The 20,899-nt window shown below is 37.6% G+C and overlaps 1 protein-coding gene across 4 annotated transcripts in view; it reads left to right on the top strand.

Moving 5' to 3' along the window:
* Positions 1–18,754, top strand: part of Paip1 (poly(A) binding protein interacting protein 1) — a 24,530-nt gene extending 5,776 nt beyond the window's left edge. For all 4 annotated transcript variants that reach the window (XM_055595850.1, XM_055595848.1, XM_055595849.1 and 1 more), the window contains exons 3-11: positions 2,675–2,860; positions 5,356–5,468; positions 6,990–7,101; positions 8,781–8,906; positions 10,347–10,453; positions 11,246–11,363; positions 12,260–12,314; positions 17,076–17,169; positions 17,551–18,754. In XM_055595850.1, coding sequence (XP_055451825.1) covers positions 2,675–2,860; positions 5,356–5,468; positions 6,990–7,101; positions 8,781–8,906; positions 10,347–10,453; positions 11,246–11,363; positions 12,260–12,314; positions 17,076–17,169; positions 17,551–17,644 — 1,005 coding nt within the window. In that variant the 3' untranslated portion in view covers positions 17,645–18,754. The remainder of the gene's footprint in view (positions 1–2,674; positions 2,861–5,355; positions 5,469–6,989; positions 7,102–8,780; positions 8,907–10,346; positions 10,454–11,245; positions 11,364–12,259; positions 12,315–17,075; positions 17,170–17,550) is intronic.
* The last annotated feature ends 2,145 nt before the right edge of the window (positions 18,755–20,899 follow it).

Here is a 20,899-nt window from a genome sequence, read left to right as displayed (position 1 = left end):
TTGAGGCCAGTCTGGTTTACAAAGTGAATCCAGGACAGCCAGGGCTATGTTACACAGAGAAACCCTGTCTTAAAAAAACAAAAAAAGAAAAGAGTGCTTTAAAAGTCTGGTGCTAGAGAAATGATGCAGGCTTTGTAAAGCATGGTGGGATGCCTCTGTTCAGAACACTCTTAAGATGGTGGACCTAGGGTCTCTCTTCTGTTCTGTCTCCAGAGCAGCTTTGCTTTTACTTGCCAGACTTGGATTCTGTTTCAAAGAGTTCTGTTGACTTTATATAAAGCTACCATTGGACATTCTAAACTGCTCTTGTCACAGTGAATGACATTTGATAGAAAATTAATGGCTTCAGCTGGTATCTTCCGACTCCTTGTCATAATATTAATAAGTTAAGATTCATTAAGTCTATAAAACTAACAGCATATACCAAAACCTTTTTAATTCTGAAATTCAGATAGGTAATACATAAATTAATATCTATATTTTTATGCTAAATTGCTTTCGTAACTTTCTAATAAAGCAGCAGTATTTGTAATATGAACATTTTTTTTCACACCAGATGTGTTGTCAGTTGTTTAGCTTTGCAGAAATACTAGGTCTGTATAAATAAGTCCCTTTTTTTAGTTTATATATACTCCTTATTTAACAAATGATCTTCCGACAATTTCTGGAATGTATATCCTAGCATATATATGAATTATATACTAGATAAATGTAAATTCTGTCTTGCTTTCTTAAGTGACTGTATGAAAGCCCATTATATGTACAATAATAAACTTAACCAATTTCTTATAGATTGTTAAACAGGTTTCTTGGCAGTGAACATACTTATGTAGCATCAAATTTGTGTTCTAAGACTTAGTTATTTTGAAAATAGTGTAGAATATAAAGGCACAATTTTTAGTTAACATTGTGATCATCTCAAATTACTCAGGTTGTATGCAGTCCTTCCTTATATAAACTCTCTTTCCCCACCTACTGCATTTAATTAGCCTCTTTAGTGTTGTCCCATAAAACATACAAGATTTATCTGTGTGACTCTTTACAGCCACCATTCCTTCCTCAGTCTTCTGCTTCAGTTACTGACTTTTTCCTCAAAGATATCAAGCCAAGTCTTGGAACCAACATACTGCATCTGCCTGCTGTATCAAATATCTTGCCACAGATTTCTGGCAGGTTGGGAGGGGATTTTGTTTGTTTTGCATTTTCTGTCAATTCAGATGTTAATCTCTACTTTAATTTTTTTATAATTTATTTGTTTTATGTACATGGTGTTTTACATACAAGTAATATATATGGACCACATGCATGCCTGGTGTCTGCAGAGGTCAGAAGAAGGCATTGGATCTCCTAAAACGGGCGTTAACAGGTGGTTATGAGCTACCGTGTAGCTACTGGGAACCAAACCCACATTGTCTGGGAGAGCAACAAGTGCTCTTAACCACTACATCTTTGTCCACCCATCCCAGATACTGTCTCTCAGGACTTTGAGCACCTATAGAGTCTGTCATTTAGTAGGCACTCAGCATGCGGTTTGTTTTGAGATTCAGTCTTACTGTATAGTCCAGACTGACCTGGAAGGACTGATCAATCCATCTCTAGGGCTGGAGTTACTGGTGTATGTCTTGAAAGGCTGGGAAGTACAGTCTTATCAGAAAGAATATCTCTACCACAGGAAAATTTGTCTTTGTGTACTCACGGACTGACTCCAGTACTTACAGCCCTTCATAAGCTGCTTCTCTGTTTTGCTTGTTTTTTATAATTTGAGTTTACTTGGAAAAGGATAAATACCATAAAGCAATGTATGCTTTTGAGCATAACAGATAGATAAACTTTAGCATGCTTTGGGTGGTACTCCATGTGATGAGCACAAAAAGGATGTTATTCTAGCCTGCTACCTTTTGCATAAGTCTATCAAGACTCCTGGCATTAATTACAAAGTTCACAACTACCAAAAATGGAATACTTTTCAGTGGGCACAAATAGTGTCTTAAAACAACTGCTACTAATAAAGCAGCCAGAAAGTCTCATGCCATTTACATTATAACGTAATAATGTAATTTTATTCTTAAGCAGTTAAAAATGCTTCCCTGTCTTTGGGCATTAACGAATAGATAACATAGCATATTAGTTTCTTGGGGTGGTTTTGTTTTCTTCTGGTTGATACAGATGTCAAACACAAGGATGTTCAGTATAGTATAGTGTAGTGTTGTGTAGGATAGGCTAGGATAGATTAGATAGATAGATAGATAGATAGATAGATAGATAGATAGATAGGAAGGATAGTGAATGTTCTTGGGCTGGCAGTTCTGGTTTCTACATGTTTGATCCATCTATTCCCTACAGGTTTAATGCGTATTTGTAACTAGGTCTTATTTCATCTGTAATTAGGTTCTTTTGATATTGTTTTTTATTTTAGTGAAATTCTTTAAACTTTATTTCTTTGTCATGGTGTAAGTCTGACAGGATTGAAGATACAATTCTTAGCCTTCATGGAGTCCCTCCTGTTCAGTTAGGCAAGGCAGAAGAATAGCTGAGATGTTCTCTAAAGTTATGTGAAATCCCTAAATAAAAATCATTGCTGGAGACACAACAACTTAAAGCTTGTCTTGCTAGTTGTATGAATTAAGTTGTTTTATTCTGTTTTGTTTGTTTTGTTTTAATCTTTGAATTGTAGGAATCCTATGAGGATGGCTGTGAGGATTATCCCACTCTGTCAGAATATGTTCAGGATTTTCTGAATCATCTTACAGAACAGCCTGGCAGTTTTGAAACAGAAATTGAACAGTTTGCAGAAACCCTGAACGGATGGGTCACAACAGACGATGCTTTGCAAGAACTCGTGGAACTCATCTACCAACAGGTAGGTAGGCTCATAGCAGGGGTGTGTGGTAGTTTCTCTGGAGCTCATACGTGAAGACTCTCTGAAGGAGGCCCAGTTACTGTCACTCCCATCTATACTCGTTAATGCTTTGTGGTTAATAGTAGCTTTGAAGTCTTTCTTGGCTAAAATTCCTATAGCTAGAGATGCAAGGCTAGAGCCAGGCTACACTGTCATTTGTCCTGCAGAGCCACAGCTGTACAGAAACAGCATTTATGGCCTAGCCGAGGCTCTGTGCACATAAGCAGTAGTGCAGAAGGGCATAAACTCTGACAGGGAAACCTACGTCTGTCAAACACCTTCCACACACACCCATTCTGTAGCATCTGAAATGAACATACACAAAACAGGTATAAAGCCTTTTGCTCCGTGTTGGATTATGTAGGATTATTGGAAAGGGGAGAAAAAAGTTGTGAGAGCATTTTCTTGCCTCACAAAAGAGCTCTCTTTAAAAAGTCAAAGTTGAGGGCTGAGCTCAGTGTAGAGTACTGGGCAGGCAAGTGCCGTTCCCAGAGCTTAGTCCTAGCACAGAGACAGACAGATACAATCAGGCCGGACTGCTGAATAGTCCAACATCAGCCTTCAACTTCTCTCCTTGTCTTTGTTCATATGCTTTGCAGGAGGTCTCACTCTGCATTTCAGGCTGACCTGGAGCTCACTGTCTAGTCTAGCCTGGCCTCAAACTGATGGAAATTTTGCCTTGGTCTTCTAAGCTGTAGGATTTGACCATGTCTATCTTAAAGATTTGTATCTTAATTTCTCAAAAACTTAACAGTTTGATATTTCTTTGTCATACGTTTCATTGGCCATATTGAGTAGTGGCACATCGACACCTTTATAAGAGTGTCTTTTTCTCCCCAAAACTATAATTTTTAAATTTGTCCTTAGTACAATTTTAGAAGTTTGACAAAATTCCTTTTTTTTTTTTTTTTTTTTTTTTTTACCGTACCCAAAGAATTATTAACATGTACAAAAGAGCATACATTACAAAGATAAAACCCAGAGGCATTACTAACTTCTAAGAAGTAGTGTCATCTTTAGTCGGTATCAAGATTAGTAAGGCTGACACATAAGACCAAAGAAGAAAAAGTAGCCTGGAAAGGAGTCTTCTTGACTAACATTTCTGATTGAATCTCAGATTTTATGTTTGAAACGATAACCCCAGGTTTTGCATTCTCGTGAACCTTGAGTTGTTTCTCCACATGAACTGCTATCCTCTCTACCGCAGATGTGGAGCATTTTCATTGAAATTTTAATGAAAGAAGAAACAAACAAAAATCATATTGTAGGTGGAGGCAATGGGAAACGAGTGGAATGGCTTAAAGCAAGTGCTAGCTAAAATCTCATTTTCTGAGTAAGAAAAAACATTTAAACTGAAAAAAAAAAGTTTCTCAGCCAATAATGGGAAAAGCAAAAGTTTGGATTTTCGTTGTTGTTAAGCATGTATAATATAAGTAGGAATCGGTGGTTTTTTCTTTGTGAAATGAATCAATTGTGGAAAAAAAAACTTTGAGATAGGGTATTATAAAGCATTTGCTGTATTTCTGATGATGCTAAGCATTCTACAAATCTAGCTTAGTGGCTAAAAGTGTTACTCTTCTGTCCACTTTATACATACCTGAGCAGAGAAGCTGAAGTGACTCATTCTCTTCTAGTAAATTGGTCCAAAAGGGGCTAGAGGAGCTTCAGGCCTTCTGTTAGACTACACTCTCTAGTTGGTTAATTACCTTTGGGACCTTAGTCAGGCTTCTTAGCCCCTCAGTGTGTGTTTTCCTGTCCACCATGAGGTGATAAACCGTCCTCTGCTATTCTCTAAAATCTGCAGTTAAGGTCAGACTTCTTACATAGTGCTGCTTTCATTACATCACACGATCTTTGAGATGTAGTATTTTCTCCTGGAATTTTTTTTTTCATTTTCTCCTTTTAAGTAGATTAGTTGTTCTGATTTTCTCTTTTATTCCAAGTGTTTTGAGATGTCACACAAGGTACTATTGATCACTTCTGTGTGTCAAACTGAAGCTCAGGGAGGTTTCAGTAGGATCCAAGATCACCGAGCAGAAAGAACACTTGAGTGTCTTATGGACTGCTAGGTTCCAAAATGTGTGCTGTCTTACCCTGAAAAGCAACTCTGATCAATAGTTTGGCGGCTATTCTCACCATTCATGATAATTACCAAGGAGCTGTCTACATGTCTATATTTTCTGCACAAATGGGTTAACATGAAGACATTCTGTAATTATTTTCTGGTAACCTCAGGTAAATGAGGAATCAGAGAGATTGCCTTGAACATTCTTCTTTTTGCTGTGGTTCTTAGTATAAGGCCAGGTGGGAGAGTTTATTTCCTTATGCCTAACAAAAAAACTTGTTACTAAATAGTTAATCTTGGTAGCCAAAATGGTTTTCCTTCATAAAATATTGCTAAGTATTTGCATTGATGGTAATGTATTTGTGTCATACAAAACTTTTCTTTTTAAAAGGCCACATCTATCCCAAATTTCTCTTACATGGGAGCTCGCCTGTGTAATTACCTGTCCCATCATCTGACAATTAGCCCACAGAGTGGCAACTTCCGCCAATTGCTACTTCAAAGGTCAGTGTACACATAAATTATAGATGATTCAATTTGACCATTGATGTTTCCTAAAGACCTTATGATATAGAAAGTTCCAGTAGACCAATGTGATTTCCAAAATATTTAAACCTTATAGTCAAATATGTCAGCCTTTGGTTTTGGTTTTGGATTAAGAAATACCTTTCCCAGAATCATCAAAATGATTACTGATGTGTTTTCTAAGTACTTTCATAGTTTTGGTTTGAGAATTTAAGTTAGATAAAAATGAGTAATTTATTTTTTCTTGATTATTTGAGCTACCACCTGTATCACACTGTAATCTTACACTTGAGCTTTAAATCTGGACTTTTGATAATGTTCCACTTACCAATTGTTCTTGTCCTTCTAATTGCTATATAATAGCTATTTTAAAAGCACTAAAATTTTAATTACCTGGTCTAAATAGTTCTCTGACTTATGGAATCCTTCTTGCTGTACACCTTTTTACATTGTAGAATTAACACTTGAATTACACAAACACTGTTGGTATTTATTACATATTTAAGAGGTGGCATTGATTCATGAGCTTTTAGGGAAAACTAATTTTCTTAAAGTGAGTGTGTTAGCTCATACCTAAGGCAGGATTGCTTCAAGTTCAAGGTTAGCATAGTATATATACTAAATTCTACTCTAACCATGCTACAAAGTGAGATCCTTCCTCAATAAACTAAAACTAATTTTTTTTTTAGCTCTGGTCATTTGAATGGTCTTTAAGCAGTAACATTATTTTCATGTTTAATAACCTTATCACTGTCCACTGATTCTTTAAATGTATTTCTAATGGAGGACTGGAGATGTAGTTCAGGACGAGAGTGTAAAGCCCTGAGTTCATTTTCTACTGTACATGCCTCAGTGTGTGTGCACAGACACACATCAAAAAAATTAATGTTTACAATATTTCTGAGGAAGAATTCTGGATAGAACCCAGCTAACATGGAGGAGGAAACCTCACAAGGTCCCAGCCCAAGCTAGACACACAACTGCAGGCAACGAAAGAATTCTGAGAGTGGAAAAATAATCTTCCCTAGTGTCTTGGTCAGGGTTTCTATTGCTATGATGAAACTCCATTACCAAAGCAACTTGGGGAGGAAAGGGTTCAGTTGGTTATGCTTCCATATCATTGTTCGGCATCAATGGAAGTCAGGACAGGAACTCAATCGGGGCAGGAGGAACCTAGAGGCAGGAGCTGATGTAGAGGCCATGGGAAGGGGGTTGCTTATCATGGCTTGCCAGCCAGCTTACTTCCCAGGCCCTCCTCCTCTCTGTTTTTAGTGCTATAGTGTTCTGAACCTTATGAACGCTATCTTGTTTAATATTGCAACTTGATCAGTTTTATTCTACTTGTTCCTGTCAGTTTCTTAAAACTGCCATCTTAGGAGAGGTCAGGATGGTCATTGTGCTTACTTTTATTGCTTGTGAGTGACTTGACTGACGAGCACCGTCTTGTTTTACTGCTGAAAAGACAAGACGGTGTGATGATAAAAGACACATCTTTCTCAGGTGCCGGACGGAGTACGAAGCTAAAGACCAAGCTGCAAAGGGGGACGACGGGACTCGGAAGCGATTTCATGCATTTGTTCTGTTTCTGGGAGAACTGTATCTTAACCTGGAGGTGAGATCATTGCTTATTAGTACTTGACGCTTGAACACAAATACTTCCAGGAAGGAATTTTTGCTCATACTATACTTTGCAACACTAAAAATAAACTAGGGGAAAATTAGTGCAGTGAACTATAGCAGATGATAACTGCCTGCAATTCCAGCACTTGGGAGGAATCTTGAGTTTTAGGCAAGCCTAGGCTACATAATAAGACCGTGTCAAAGTTAAAGTGAAGGGAGAGATATAGAAGGGAAAGCAAGTCTTTTCATACCGAGTTCTATTTGAATGGCACATTGATGACATTTGTTCTACTCATGAGCAGAATGTTACAAAATACTTACTGAGTTTTTACAAGCCCGTATGTTCTCGGGGAGCTCTTACCAGCTAGCCTGGCAGGACACTTGTAGCATTCCTCCTGTTGTAGTCTCCCAAGTACTAGTGTTACAGGCCTGGGCCACCACACCCAGCTTCATTGCTGTATTATTTTAACCATAAGAGGACACCTTTTTTAAAGCCTTAGTGCATTCTTTTTTCGCTCTGATTTTTATGTAAGATAAGTTTCAAGAGCACTGATTTAAATGTGCCTTAAATTAAGTCATGTTAAGGGGGCTGGAGAGAGGTACTACTTTTGTAGATGACTCAGTGCAGGATTCACATGGTGGCTCACACCTGTCTGCAACTTTAGTTCCAAGGAATCTAATACTCCTCAGGCCTCTGTGGGCACATACAGGAAAGCAAACACTCATACACATAAAATAAAAAGAATTCTTTCTTGCCAGGCAGTGGTGGTGCACGCCTTTAATCCCAACATTTGGGAGGCAGAGGCAAGAAGCAGGTGAATCTCTGGGTTTGGGGCCAGCCTGGTTTATAGAGCAAGTTCCAGGACAACCAGAGCTACACAGAGAAACCCTGTCTCCTAAAATAAATAAATAAACAAATAATTCTCTATGTAGTCATGTTAATAATGCCACTTAGCACTTCCTGTGTGGAAGTGACAAGGCTCTACTAGGTCTGTGGGGCTTGTGATGATAAAGTTATTGATCCTACACATAAGTTTCTCTAGCAAGAGAAATAGTCTAATATAAAGGGGGGAGGCTTTTTTAAGTTGTATAAAAAGCAAAATAGAATACTTTGTAATGTAGAAAATGGTAGATCGGGGCTGGAGAAATAGCTTAGTGGCTAAGAGCATTGGCTGCCCTTCCAGAAGATCAGGATTTGATTCCCAACACCTACTTGGCGGTTCACAACTGACTATTTCTCCAGTTCCATAGGATCGGACTTATGGCCTTCATGAGCAGGAGGCATGTACATTATACATAAGCATACGTAGGCAAAACACCCAAACATAAAATTTTTTAAGTACTAATTATTTTAAATGGTAGCTTAAGTTACAGCATGTTTAGTGAACAGCAGTATTAAAGTAGACTTAATATTTCTATGATCTTTTATGTGTGATGAATTAGAATTAAGTTATGTGTAAAAAGAATTAAATTTTACCCATAATTTACAGTTTTAGTAAAGGTTTATTTATATAAAAAATAATTGTAATTAATTTGATGAGGTTACCACAGTGTATTTCTGTGATTTTTATATTGACCTCAACTGCTTGTTTTTACAGCGTCTGCCTAGGCTATTTATGTCTGCATCACCTTTAAGTGTTTTTAGTTGTCTTTCTGTCTTTTCTCCTAAAGATTAAAGGAACAAATGGTCAAGTTACAAGGGCAGATATTCTTCAGGTTGGTCTTCGGGAATTGCTGAATGCTCTGTTCTCTAATCCTATGGATGACAACTTAATTTGTGCAGTAAAGTTGCTAAAGGTTGGTTTTTCTTTTTTAACATTGATTGCGTGTGCGTGTGCACACGTGTAGTCATAAAACAACTTGAGGGTTTTCTTTCTGCCATGTGGATTCCGGGAAGTGAACTTTGGTTGTAGGACTTGGCAGCAAGCCCCTTTACCACCTGAGCCACATTACCATTTGATTCAGAAGTTAGAAGAGGGAAAGCATATGTAGTACAAAATCAATATTAAGCTTTTAAAGTTAAGTATTGGCATCTATGTTTAGCTCTGAAGTATGTTAGAAACAAGATAGTATATACTTAGTGTGTATAGAAGGATTGAAATTAGGGGGAAACGTGGAAATCCTTCACCCCAACCCATTTGTAAATTCCTTTACTTTCTATGTTGTGTGTTTTTACAAAAGAATCCTTAATCTATTTTAGCTTTTTAATTTTTTGGCTTCCAGATGAACTATCTTAATCATTCCAGAAAGATTTATATAAACATATAAATTTATATTTATTATAAACGTAATTTTATAACATTACCATCATAAATATATAACTATATATTTATATAAATAAATTCAATTTTATTTAAATTAAATTATTGTTCATTATTTTAATGAAAATTTGTGCTGTTTTCCATTTGGCTACTGTAGCATTGCTAGTAGTAATCTTTAATTAACTCTTTATAGATACTGTTTAAGTTTTGAACAGAGGGTCAACAGTATAGGTATTTTATATCAACAGTTAACATCAAAGTTTGCTGAGCTACAGTTTACTCTTCCTGGTAATGAGTCTTTCTCCATCTTCCAGGGAGAAGTTTGGGTTTGCTTTTGTCAGGGATGAATTTAAAAAAAAAAAAAAAAACTCACGATAATTTCAAGTTAGTACCAGATCAATAGTCAGTTTAAGCATTCCTTTATACTTTCAGCCATTTGATTGTTTTTGTGAATGGCCTGTTAATATTCTTAATTTCTTTTTAAATATTTTATATATTCTGTGTGTGTGTGTTAGAGGGTGCCACTATGTAGATGAAAATCTGGCTGTTCTGGAATAGCTCTGTAGACTAGGCAGGCCTCAAAGATCTTCCTGCCTCTGCCTCCCAGATGCTGGGATTAAAGTCAACATTCAGCTGTTGATTTTTAAAAAATATATATATTTTTTTTAAAAAAAAAAAATATATATATATATATATTCATTAAAATTTAATAGCCAGTCTTAGTCATATATGGAATATAACATGTAATTATAGATGTGAATCCATATACCTTTATTTTCTAATTAATCAAAGAAAAGCCCAGATGGCGTAGTATAAAAGTCCCTGAATATAGACAGTAGGCAGAGAATAATTGAAAATACCCAACCATTTAATTTATCTTGTTTTAAAAAAAAAAAAAACTTGCAGCTTTTGCTAATATATTTTTAAAATTTCTCTTCTATTGCATTCTTGATGTTACTGACATCTGTGCTTTTAGTTGACAGGGTCAGTTTTAGAAGATACTTGGAAGGAAAAGGGAAAAACTGATATGGAAGAAATAATTCAGAGAATTGAAAATGTCGTCCTAGATGCACACTGCAGCAGGTAGGAAAAGAAGCCAGTAGATCTCGTTCTTTTATTTTCTTTTGGTTTTTTTAAATCTGTATACTTCATCAGAGTAATTAAGATCTATGGATCAAAGCTGGGTGTAGTGGCACACTCCTGTAATCCCAGCACTCAGGGAGGCAGAGGCAGGTGGATCTCTGTGAGTTCAAGGCCAGCCTGGTCCACAAATTGAGTCCCGGACAGCCAAGACTACACAGAGAAATCCTGTCTCAAAAACAGACAAAACAAACAAAAAGATCTATGGCTCAATCTAGTATTTTACCTTTGGCTTCTCACTAGTAAGCTTTGTTTAGCCATACTTAAAGTTGAAAACTTAAAAACTTCTTTGAGGTAAGATTTGAGTTCATTGAGAAAGAACTTTAAGCATGGACCCAATGTTTACGCAGTGACCTCTACCATAAGTAATGCAAGAGACCAGTATATTTCCGTATGGTCAGTTAAGTGGAATAGATTCAAATGTTGTTTTGTTGGTGTTTTTTTTCCCCCAAGATGAGGTCTCACTATGTAGTTCTGGCTGTTCTTAACTGGCTCAGTAGACCAGGCTGTCCTCAAACCCAGAGACCTCTGCGTTTCAAGTGCTGAGGTTACAGGGGTGTTGCACCAGGCTCAGCTTCAAGCTTATTTTTTTAAACTAAAAATAATACAGTGGATTATGTCATTGGAAGTGTCTAGAAATGTGAAGCATTAGGCACCTATGTTAAATCAGTTGAGCCTGACAGTACTTGCAGTATTGTCAGATGCATATTAATGTTTTTTAATTTTTGTCTGTAGAGATGTAAAACAGATGCTCTTGAAGCTTGTAGAACTTCGATCAAGTAACTGGGGCAGGGTCCATGCAACTTCAACATACAGAGAAGCTACCCCTGAAAATGACCCAAACTACTTCATGGTATGCCAGTGTTTATAATTTTTAGGTTTCACTCAGTGCTTTGTCTTAGTTACTTTTCTTTAGATGTGATCAAACACCAGGACCAAGGCAACTTAAGAAGAAAGCGCTTAATTAGACCTCTGGTTCCAGGGCGTTAGAGTCTGGGATAGTGCAGGAACAGCTGGGAGCCACAAACAGAAAGCAGAGCACACAGAGAATGATAACTTGATAACATCCTGTCCCAGCTGACACACCTCCTAACAAGGACATACCTCCTAATCCTTCCAAACAGTTCCACCAGCTGTCAACCAAGTATTCAAACATGAGCCTGTGGAGACCCTTCTTGTTCAAACCATCATGTTTAAATTGAGTTTTGGAAACTGTGTGACTTATATAAAACTATTCTCATAACTTAGTACCAATTAATTTTTTTTTTATTGCTATAGGAGCCAGCAGATCTATAAAGAGACCCTGTAGTGAAAAGGAGACAAGTTCAGGTTCACCCACTGTCAACAAAGAGTGACAGTGCTAGGGCTTCCGTCAGCATTATAACCAGACCCTGCATCTCAGAAGCTCTTTTCCTGTAGTAGTGTGGTAACAACAAAAAGTGCCAAAACGGTGATGCCTGGAGGCTTCGGACATCACCAAGTATAATGCAGCTACAGAGGAGTGCTCAACCTCAGTCTTGTAAACTCTTTAAAAGTGATTCAACCAGGGATGAATCGGGCCTAGAACTACAAGAGAGGATAAGATGATGTCCAAATGGAAACCTAAAAACCATATACATTTCCAGTAAACTGTAGGAGCTGCTAAAAAGTTAGGGGGTTGCTTATTTGTGTTTAACTGCAGGTGATTGATCTCAGCCATATTACTCTAATGTACTTTGAAATGAGTACCTATATTTTGATTCATCCTAGAATGAACCAACATTTTATACATCTGATGGTGTTCCTTTCACTGCAGCTGACCCAGGTATGTTGGCTTCCCCCCCCACCCCCATACACACACACTTTTTTAAGTGGTAAATTACATAAAAACACTCCTTGACAGTACAAAGTAATGGCTTTCTTGGTGGGTTTCATATGTTGAAATTGTAGGGTTAGAATTTGTCATATGTCGATTATTTAAATTGATTATTTGGGACCATTTTAAATACATTGTTTGTAGTGTCTTGTGACTTTCCAAGTCAAAGATTTCATCTCTTCATTAAGTGCAGCCATTTTTATTTTGTGTTTTCTCTTAGTGTTTGTTTTCATCTTAAATTTTCAGATGATTAGGATTGAAGGCAAAGATGATTCTAGTTGACTGCATAGTTACAGCTTATATTAATGTTATTACTTACAGATTGCATTAATATCTGAGATTTATAATTAATTAAAATCCAAGTCTCTGCATACCTTCCAGTAAAGGGTTTTTTATAGAAAAAAAAATGGCAATAATTGTAACATTGTAAGACATTAGACTGAATGAAAGACGTTCTTCTGATTGAGTGCAAACTATAGCCAGCTATAATTGGGATTTTCTAGTCGTTCACTCTAAGTAACAAGCATTGACTGTAATGTGTTCAGGCACAAAGGAGTCTCTTTCTAGGATAAGGAAGTAGAACCAAACTACAGGCATGCACATCTTCAGCTATACTAAGTCAGTGTTGCTGGATTGCTTTCCAGCATGGCCATTCCATTTAATTTTCTTTTTTCTTCTTGTTTTGTTTTTTGTTTGTAACTCAGGCTGTTTTGGAACTCACTCTGGAGACTAGGCTGACCTCTGCCTCCCAAGTGCTAGGATTAAAGGCGTGTGCCACCACCATGGCTTTCTGTTTACCAACCGGAAGCTTAGAGGACTTTTGTTTGTCATTTTTTGGCACACTTATCTAGCTTTACCTTCTGTCAGCCCAGTTCTACAAAATTCTGTGTAGTTACTTTTGTGACTAATAATACTGAATTTCTTCCTGTGTGTTAACCTTTTTTTTCTTTGAAAATTGCCTGGTTGGTTGGCTTTCTCCCGTATTTCTGCTGTGGCATTTGTCCTTTTGGTTTCTCGAGACAGGGTTTCTCTGTAGCATTGTCTGCCCTGATCTCAATTTGTAGACCAAGCTAGCCTTGAACTCATATTGATCCACCTGTCTCAGCTTCCCCAAGTGCTGGGATTACAGACATGTGCCACCCTAGCAGCTTGAGTCTTTTGTCTTACTGATTTGTGATTCCTTACAAAGTCTGGAAAGAGATGATCTTGGTCAGTTATGGGTTTTATCCCTTTGTGCTGTGTGGCCAGCTTTCCATTTTGTATATAATGTATTTTTATATATATGTTTTGAGTTTTATCAGTCTTGTTTGTACTGATTTTTTACTTTTCGTTTTCATTACGTTTCATTTTCCTCTTAAAATCATACTTCGATGTCTTTTCTTTTTAAGCCTTTAATCTACCTGATTTTTTTTATAGCAAATGTAGTAGGTATTAATTATTTTCCCACTACTGTCTCAGCAGCAGTATTAGCTTATTCTTTCTGTTAGTTATGGTATTCTGAATACTCTTCATTCCTGTGGGTTCTTTGTTAGTATACTTGTTCTATACCAATACTCATTCTTAACTATTCTTGTGTAAATCATGCTGTTTTGGAAGGGCAAATCTCCCCAAGCTGGCCATGATAGTCTGTGCTTGTAGTTCCAGATACAGAGCCTGAGCCAGGATGCTGAGGTAGCAGCCTTTATAAAGCCCAGGAGTTGGAAGCCAGTCTAGGTAGCCTAGGAAGACTGTCTCACCAGAACAACAAAAGCTTCCAAAGTTATCTTCATTCACTTGATTCTCTGGTGATTACTTTTACAGAGATTCGCTTGGGTTTTCTCAGGTTGATTCTTTTAAACTTTTTATTATTACGTTGACTTTTTTCAAAGTTTCAAATTCCCTTTCCCATCATTCTTTTATTGCCTTTTTAAATTTTAATTTATTTATTTATTCACTTTATATCCCTATCATAGCCCCCTCCTTTCTCTCTTCCTGGTCCCACCGTCTCTCCCTCATCCCCCTCCATCCCTTATTTCTCAGATAAGGAGATCCCCACCCACCTCCACTTATTAAGTCACATCAGGACTGAGCGCATATGCTTTCTTTATGGCCTGGCAAGGCAGCCCCTTGAGGAAGGAGTGATCAAAAAGCAGGCAACAGACTCCATGTCAAAGACGCCCCCCCCCCCCCCCGCTCGCTCCCCTTACTAATGAGCCTATATGAAGCCTGAGCTGCCTATCTGCTACATCTGTGTAGGGCCCTAGGTCTAGTCTATGCATGGTCCTTGGTTGGTGCTTCAGTCTCTACAGCACTTCTGGACCCTAGTTAGTTGCCGCTGTTGGTCTTCTTGTGGAGCTGCTAGCACCTCCAGGTCCTTCTATCCTTCTCCCGCTTTTCTACAAGACTCCTTACATTTTGCCCAAAGTTTTGCTGTGAGTCTCAGTATCTGTTTCAATCTGCTGCTGGGTGGAACCTCAGAGAGGACATTCTATAGGCAGTCTTTGTCTCATTATCTCTTAATTGTAACTATTTTTGATTCCTACACATAGAAAATTACTTTGGTGTCAAATTTTTATTGCAAGCTCATTTTTATCTATCTTAAACCTTTCTTCAGAAATTATTTCAAAATTAGAAATAATTTTGTAAAAGTGAAAAAAATAACAAAAGAGAAAATTGCACAAAAAATATTCATCTGACCTGGGCGCAAACCTGTAATCCCAGCACTTTGGGAGACAGAGGCAAAGGCAGGTGGATTGCTGTTGGTTTGAGGCCAGTCTGATCTACAGAGAGTCCAAGACAGCCAAGGCTACACAGAGAAACCCTGTCTCGGAGGATGTTCGATGCTGACTTACTCAGCTTATCTTTTTTGCTGTTTCCACATTTTGTTTTCTTAAACCATTTGATTTACAAGGTGTTTCAGTATGAATGCAGTATTGACTTAACCTTTTGTTTTTCTTAAAAACCTCTTGTCCCTTGGGTTGTAGAAACCCAAAATAGTTTTAGATTTGCTTTTGCCAGGTAAACCTGGTTAGGTAGATGGTCTTTGTTTTGTTTTAGTTTTGCCATGAGGCTTTTTTTATGTAAACAGTAGAAATTGGAGGTCAAGTCTGTGTTACAGACTCTGGGTAAACCATTTCTCCAGAGTGCCTAGCCTCATTCCAAACTCAAATTAAAACTGAACTCTGGGGCTGGAGATATGGCTTAGAGGTTAAGAACTGACTGTTCTTCCAAATGGTCCTGAGTTCAATCCCAGCAACCACATGGTGGCTCACAACCATTATAATGAGATCTGGTGCCCTCTTCTGGCATGCAGGCAGAAAACTGTATAAATAATAAATAAAAACGAACTCTGTCTGCCATTAAGGTGGTATGTTTGTTCATTGTTCTTTTGGGGGGAGTTAGGATTTGGGGGTTTTTGTTTTGTTTTGTTTTGTTTTGTTTTGTTTTCCTTCTTTAGGTCCATACTTAGTTAGATGGTTATGAAGGAGGAGATAGGTTAAGAGTCTTCCTGTTCTACATAGACCCAGGGCCATGTATGCTCTCTGCATTTAAATGTCAAGCCACTTGCTGGCTGAAACCAGTGCCCTCTGTGAGCCTCCCTGCTGTCATGAATGTGCACGATCTGGACTCCTGTCAGCCTTAATTGATATATTAAAAGGACTATTTCATTTCTTACCTTGAGTATGTATAGCAGGAAATTGTTACATTTAAATTTTCTCTAACACGTCAAAATTGGAATGGTACCAACTCTGATGTTGAGTTTTATAAAGACAGTCTTGGAAATGCATGCCCTAACCCAGTAATAGAATAACTTTTCAAAACAGGAATGAAGATTAGCCTGTGTGGTGCAGGCCAGTAATCCTAGTAACTCTGTAGAGTCATGAGGCTTATAAGATAGGCCTGGGCAACTCAGTAAGATCCTGGCTCAAAATAAAACTAAGTCTTTAATCCCAGTACAGGCGCTTGGAGGTAGAAGCAGGAGAATCTCTTGAGTTTGAGGCTTGTCTGTTTGGCATATCGAGTTCCACAACAGCCTGGGCCACATAAAGAGACACTGTTTCAACAACAAAAACACATTAAAAGTAAAGAGCCTGGTATGGTGGCACATGCCTTTAACCTCAGCAATTGGAAAGCAAAGGCTGGAATATCTCTGTGAGTGTGGGGCCCGCCTGGTCTAGATTGGAAGTTCCAGGACAGCCAGCCAGCACTAACACAGTGAGACCCCCTCTCAAACAAGCAAAAAGTTAAAAGAGATGCGGGGATATTAGTTCAGTTGTAGAGTATTTGCCATAAAGGAAACCTTAGGTTCAGTCTTTAGTAACCAACTGTAGGATGTACTTACACTTAAAGGGATAGTATGTAAAAGTATCTTAGGGTTTGTGAGCATGCAGCAAAGCAAAGGCAAACCAATTAGAATATAGGTTTTATGAAAGCATCTTATGTAATTTTTACTATTTATACATTAAACTTCTTAAAGTCAGTAAGAGGTTTCTAGGGCCAAGGCGTGGTGGCACATGTCTTTAATCCTAGCACTCAGGAGGCAGAGGCAGACTGAGCACTGTGTGTTTGAGGCCAACCCAGTCTACAAACTGAGTCCAGGACAACCAAGGCTACACAGAGAAACCCTATTTTGAAAAAACCAGAAAAAAAAAAAAAAAAACCAAACCTGCTTATTTCAATAAAATTATCCACTCATTCTTTTTTTTTTTTTTTTTCTGTATTGTCTCATAGATTACCAAGAGAAGTATCAAGAGTTACTTGAAAGAGAGGACTTTTTTCCAGATTATGAAGAAAATGGAACAGATTTATCAGGGGCTGGTGACCCGTAAGTTCTCTTTTCATTACTGGTGTTCATGTGCATGTGTGTTCCTGTGTACATGTGTGCATGCATGGGGAGGCCAGAGGTTGCTAGCAGATGCCCACATCATGTTGAGTCAGGCTCTCTTGGTGAACGTGGAAATAACAGATTTCACTTAGGTTGGCTGACTTACAGGAATGTGCGTGTTTCTGCCTCCCCAGATCTGGGAATTGTTCTAGTTAAAGTGTCTACTAATAAGGTGTGAACTATATATGTCAAACCAACTTTAAGTGACCATCTAAAAATAGAACAAAATTTGGTCTAGAAAAGTGTAGTTTAACATTGCCAGATATCTTCAGATTTGAAAAACAACAAAGGTATATGAATCATTTTTGGCCTCTTTTACAGATATTTGGATGATATCGATGATGAGATGGACCCAGAGATTGAAGAAGCTTATGAAAAGTTTTGTTTGGAATCAGAGCGTAAGCGAAAACAGTAAAGTTAAATTTGAGAATATCGGTTTTTTTTTAAAGTTTAGGTCTGGTGATTTAGCAGAACACAGGAAAGCAAGAAACTGTGTCAGACTTATACCAAATTAAGGATGTTGAGTTATGTTACTAATGTATGCAACTTTAATTTTGTTTAACACTACCTGCCAAAATAAACTTTATTCCCTGTAACTTAAAATGTGTATATATATAAAATAGTTTTATTATGTACAGTTAATTCTACTGTTTTGGCTGCAATAAAATCGATTTTGAAATAAATGAAATGTTGAAAGAAAATTTTGCTAGCTGGTTAGATGCTTATTGTTCAACTTCTTTTTCTTGAGGTAAAAAGTCTTAGTCTGAAAATACATATTACTGCAAAAATGTAGCATTCTTTTTAGATATAACTACTACAGCTTTTATTTTAGATTAACATTTCTTTCTCTATAAATTGAGTTTCAAGTACTAGTCACAATCATGAAAATCTGTAGCACCAAAGTCTTGGAGTATATAAAGACCTTATTTACATATGTAGATGCTATTTGATACCAAGGGCTTTTAAAATGTCATTACTTGTGGGGTGGGTGAGACTTAGAACACCAGCTAAGGAACCAAGACTCTTCATTGAGGATTTATTCTAATTTAAGAATTACTTGGTTTTGTTTGTTTGTTTGCTTCACTCAACTAACTTCATCACCCTCCATCCTACAATGTTATTCTGCTTTCTTTGTATACTTACTCATTTTTACTCATAGCATGGGTTGCATTGAATTTTTTAACTAGAGAATTTTACTAGGTATTTGTCATTCAAGTTTTCATCTGCTTTATAATTGATATACCGTGAGGATCACTTTTCTAATACTTTTACTATAATGTACCACCTCAGCCCTATATAAGTAATGTTTTTACCTAATGTCAAATCTTTTTCCAGCTAACTAAAAATAAACCTATATAAAAGGGTTGCTTGTAAATATGCATGTAAATAGTTCTGTTAATAACTCATTGTTTTACATATGGTACATCTGTGTCTGCTTATACACTTAGTTCTCTCACTTTTCTGCTTGTTTGTTCAGTCTGTATTAAAGTTAGAATTTGAAAATAAAATGGTTTGTTTCTTCTAACTTTTTAATTTTTTTCTTTCCAAGACAAGGGTTTCTCTGTGTAGCTCTGGCTGTCCTGGAACTCTTTGTAGACCAGGCTGGCCTCAATCCTCACAGAGATCTGCCTGCCTCTGCCTCCCAACTGTTGGATTAAAGACATGAACCACCATGCCTGGCTTCTTCCAACTTTTAAAAGGGGGGTTTTAAACAATTTGTTGTAAAACTTGCTTACATGAAATAAATTAAATGAACCTGGAAAATTAACAAATACAGTAATTTTTAGAATCTGTGTTATAAAGCGCAAGTATGTATGTAATTGGGTGTTTTGGCATTTGTCATAAAATTGTTTCTTTAAATGCGTGCTGTAGTGTGATGACCATCAGCACAGCCTGCAGTCTGGGAGCATAATAGTTACAGCACATTCGAATAGATAACCAAGAGATATTGGGCGGCATCTATTTCAGTATTCACTGGCTGGTGTGTAACATCCAGTATTTGACCACTACCTTCATTGTCACTAACTACTTTACTCACAGTAGCTATCAACAGAATATAGTGGTAGCTCATTTGCTTAGCATGCCAGAAAGCCTAAATTTCATCCCTAGCACTAGGGTTAAAAACCACCTTAGTGGGGAAAACAGTGGGCTGTGATCATAGCCATCTTCTCACATGGCTGTAAGAGGACTTGAGCTAAGTCTAGACCCCAGCTGCTGACCAGAAGGTTCACATTTTATAAATGGCTTCTTCATGTCTATTGGACTTCTCACAGCATTTTGGCCAGATTCTGAGAGTTTGCATAACAAAACAGGAAGAAGCTGCATTCAGAAGCTGTGCAGCAGTACGTATTTTCTTAGTTCTAAATCTGTTTCAGAGAGGAGGCCATTGAGGAATATAAAGGTAAGGTCTGAATTTGTAGCTACGTAGCTGGTCCTGTCTCACATTGTCTTGTAGAATGCATGTCTTCACCAGAAACAAATATGAATGTCTTGTAGAAATAGTAATACAGTGCTTCCGTGAGCACTGGTGCCAGTCACTGTCTACCTTGAGTTGTAACAAAACAAATACTGGTCTTAACCAGGCAGTCAGGTTACCAACTCTGACTCAGTCTTAGCTAGAAGGCAAAAACCGTGTACATCACAATAGGCCGGCTTGTCACAATCACAGAGAATATATTCTTTGGGGAGACCATAGAATTTATCTGCAAGAGGTTGCTAGAATTTAAAATCAGACTTAGTCTTTGGGTAATTCTGTAAGTATTCCTTTAAATCTTACCTCCCAGGAGGACAGATGATTATTTTTTCTGTATTTAAAAAATGTTTGTCATATTTAATAAAAGGATGTTTAGGAGGAAAATAAGAAAATCCTATTGATGGCTGAAAGTTTGCTCACACACAAAGTCCCTTTCCTATCAGGACCTGAGGACAGACAGACACAGAACTAGCTGCAAAAGTAACAGAACATGTTTTTGTCCAAAGTCTTCAAGCAGCTTTGTGATGCCATCGTGACACTCATCTTGTGGATTTGTTACTAGCAACTCCACCCAGGAATTGCTTTTGCTATTAGTGGGTAGACCCCATTCCTAACCTGCCCTTGTTTCACGGCAGCACTCAAACTGCTTCTTATATTGCTTTCAAAAAAGCATCTCCCTTCCCTTAGGACTTACTCAGAGCATCCAAGGGGAACTCATTTTTTTTTTTAATTTTTTAATTTATTACAACTTACTCACTTTGCATCCCAGCTGTAGTCCCGTCCCTCAGCCCCTCCCTCTCTTCTCCCATGTCCCTTCCCACTGATAGGGGAGGTTCTCCTCTTCCATCTGATTCTAGCTTATCAGGTCTCCTCAGGACTGTCTGCATTGTCTTCCTCTGTATCCTAGTAAGGCTGCCCCCCCCCCAGGGGGAAGTGATCAAAGAGCCAGCCCCTGTTCTTACTAGGAACCCACTTGGAGACTGAACTGCCTATCTGACAGAGGGCTAATATCCAGAATATATAAAGAACACAAGAAGTTAAACAGCAACAAATCAAGTAATCCAATTAAAAAATGGAGTACAGCTAAACAGAATTTTCAATAGAGGAATATAGAATGGCAGAGAAACACGAAGAAATGCTCAGTGTCCTTAAGTCATCAGGAAAATGCAAATCAAAATGGCCTTGCACCTATCAGAA

This window comes from Psammomys obesus, unplaced genomic scaffold, assembly GCF_907164565.1.
Source record: "Psammomys obesus unplaced genomic scaffold, mPsaObe1.curated_primary_1811, whole genome shotgun sequence".
In the NCBI taxonomy this organism is placed as follows: domain Eukaryota; kingdom Metazoa; phylum Chordata; class Mammalia; order Rodentia; family Muridae; genus Psammomys; species Psammomys obesus.
The sequence above is the reverse complement of the archived record's forward strand: the minus strand, read 5'-3'. Positions and strand labels throughout refer to the sequence as shown.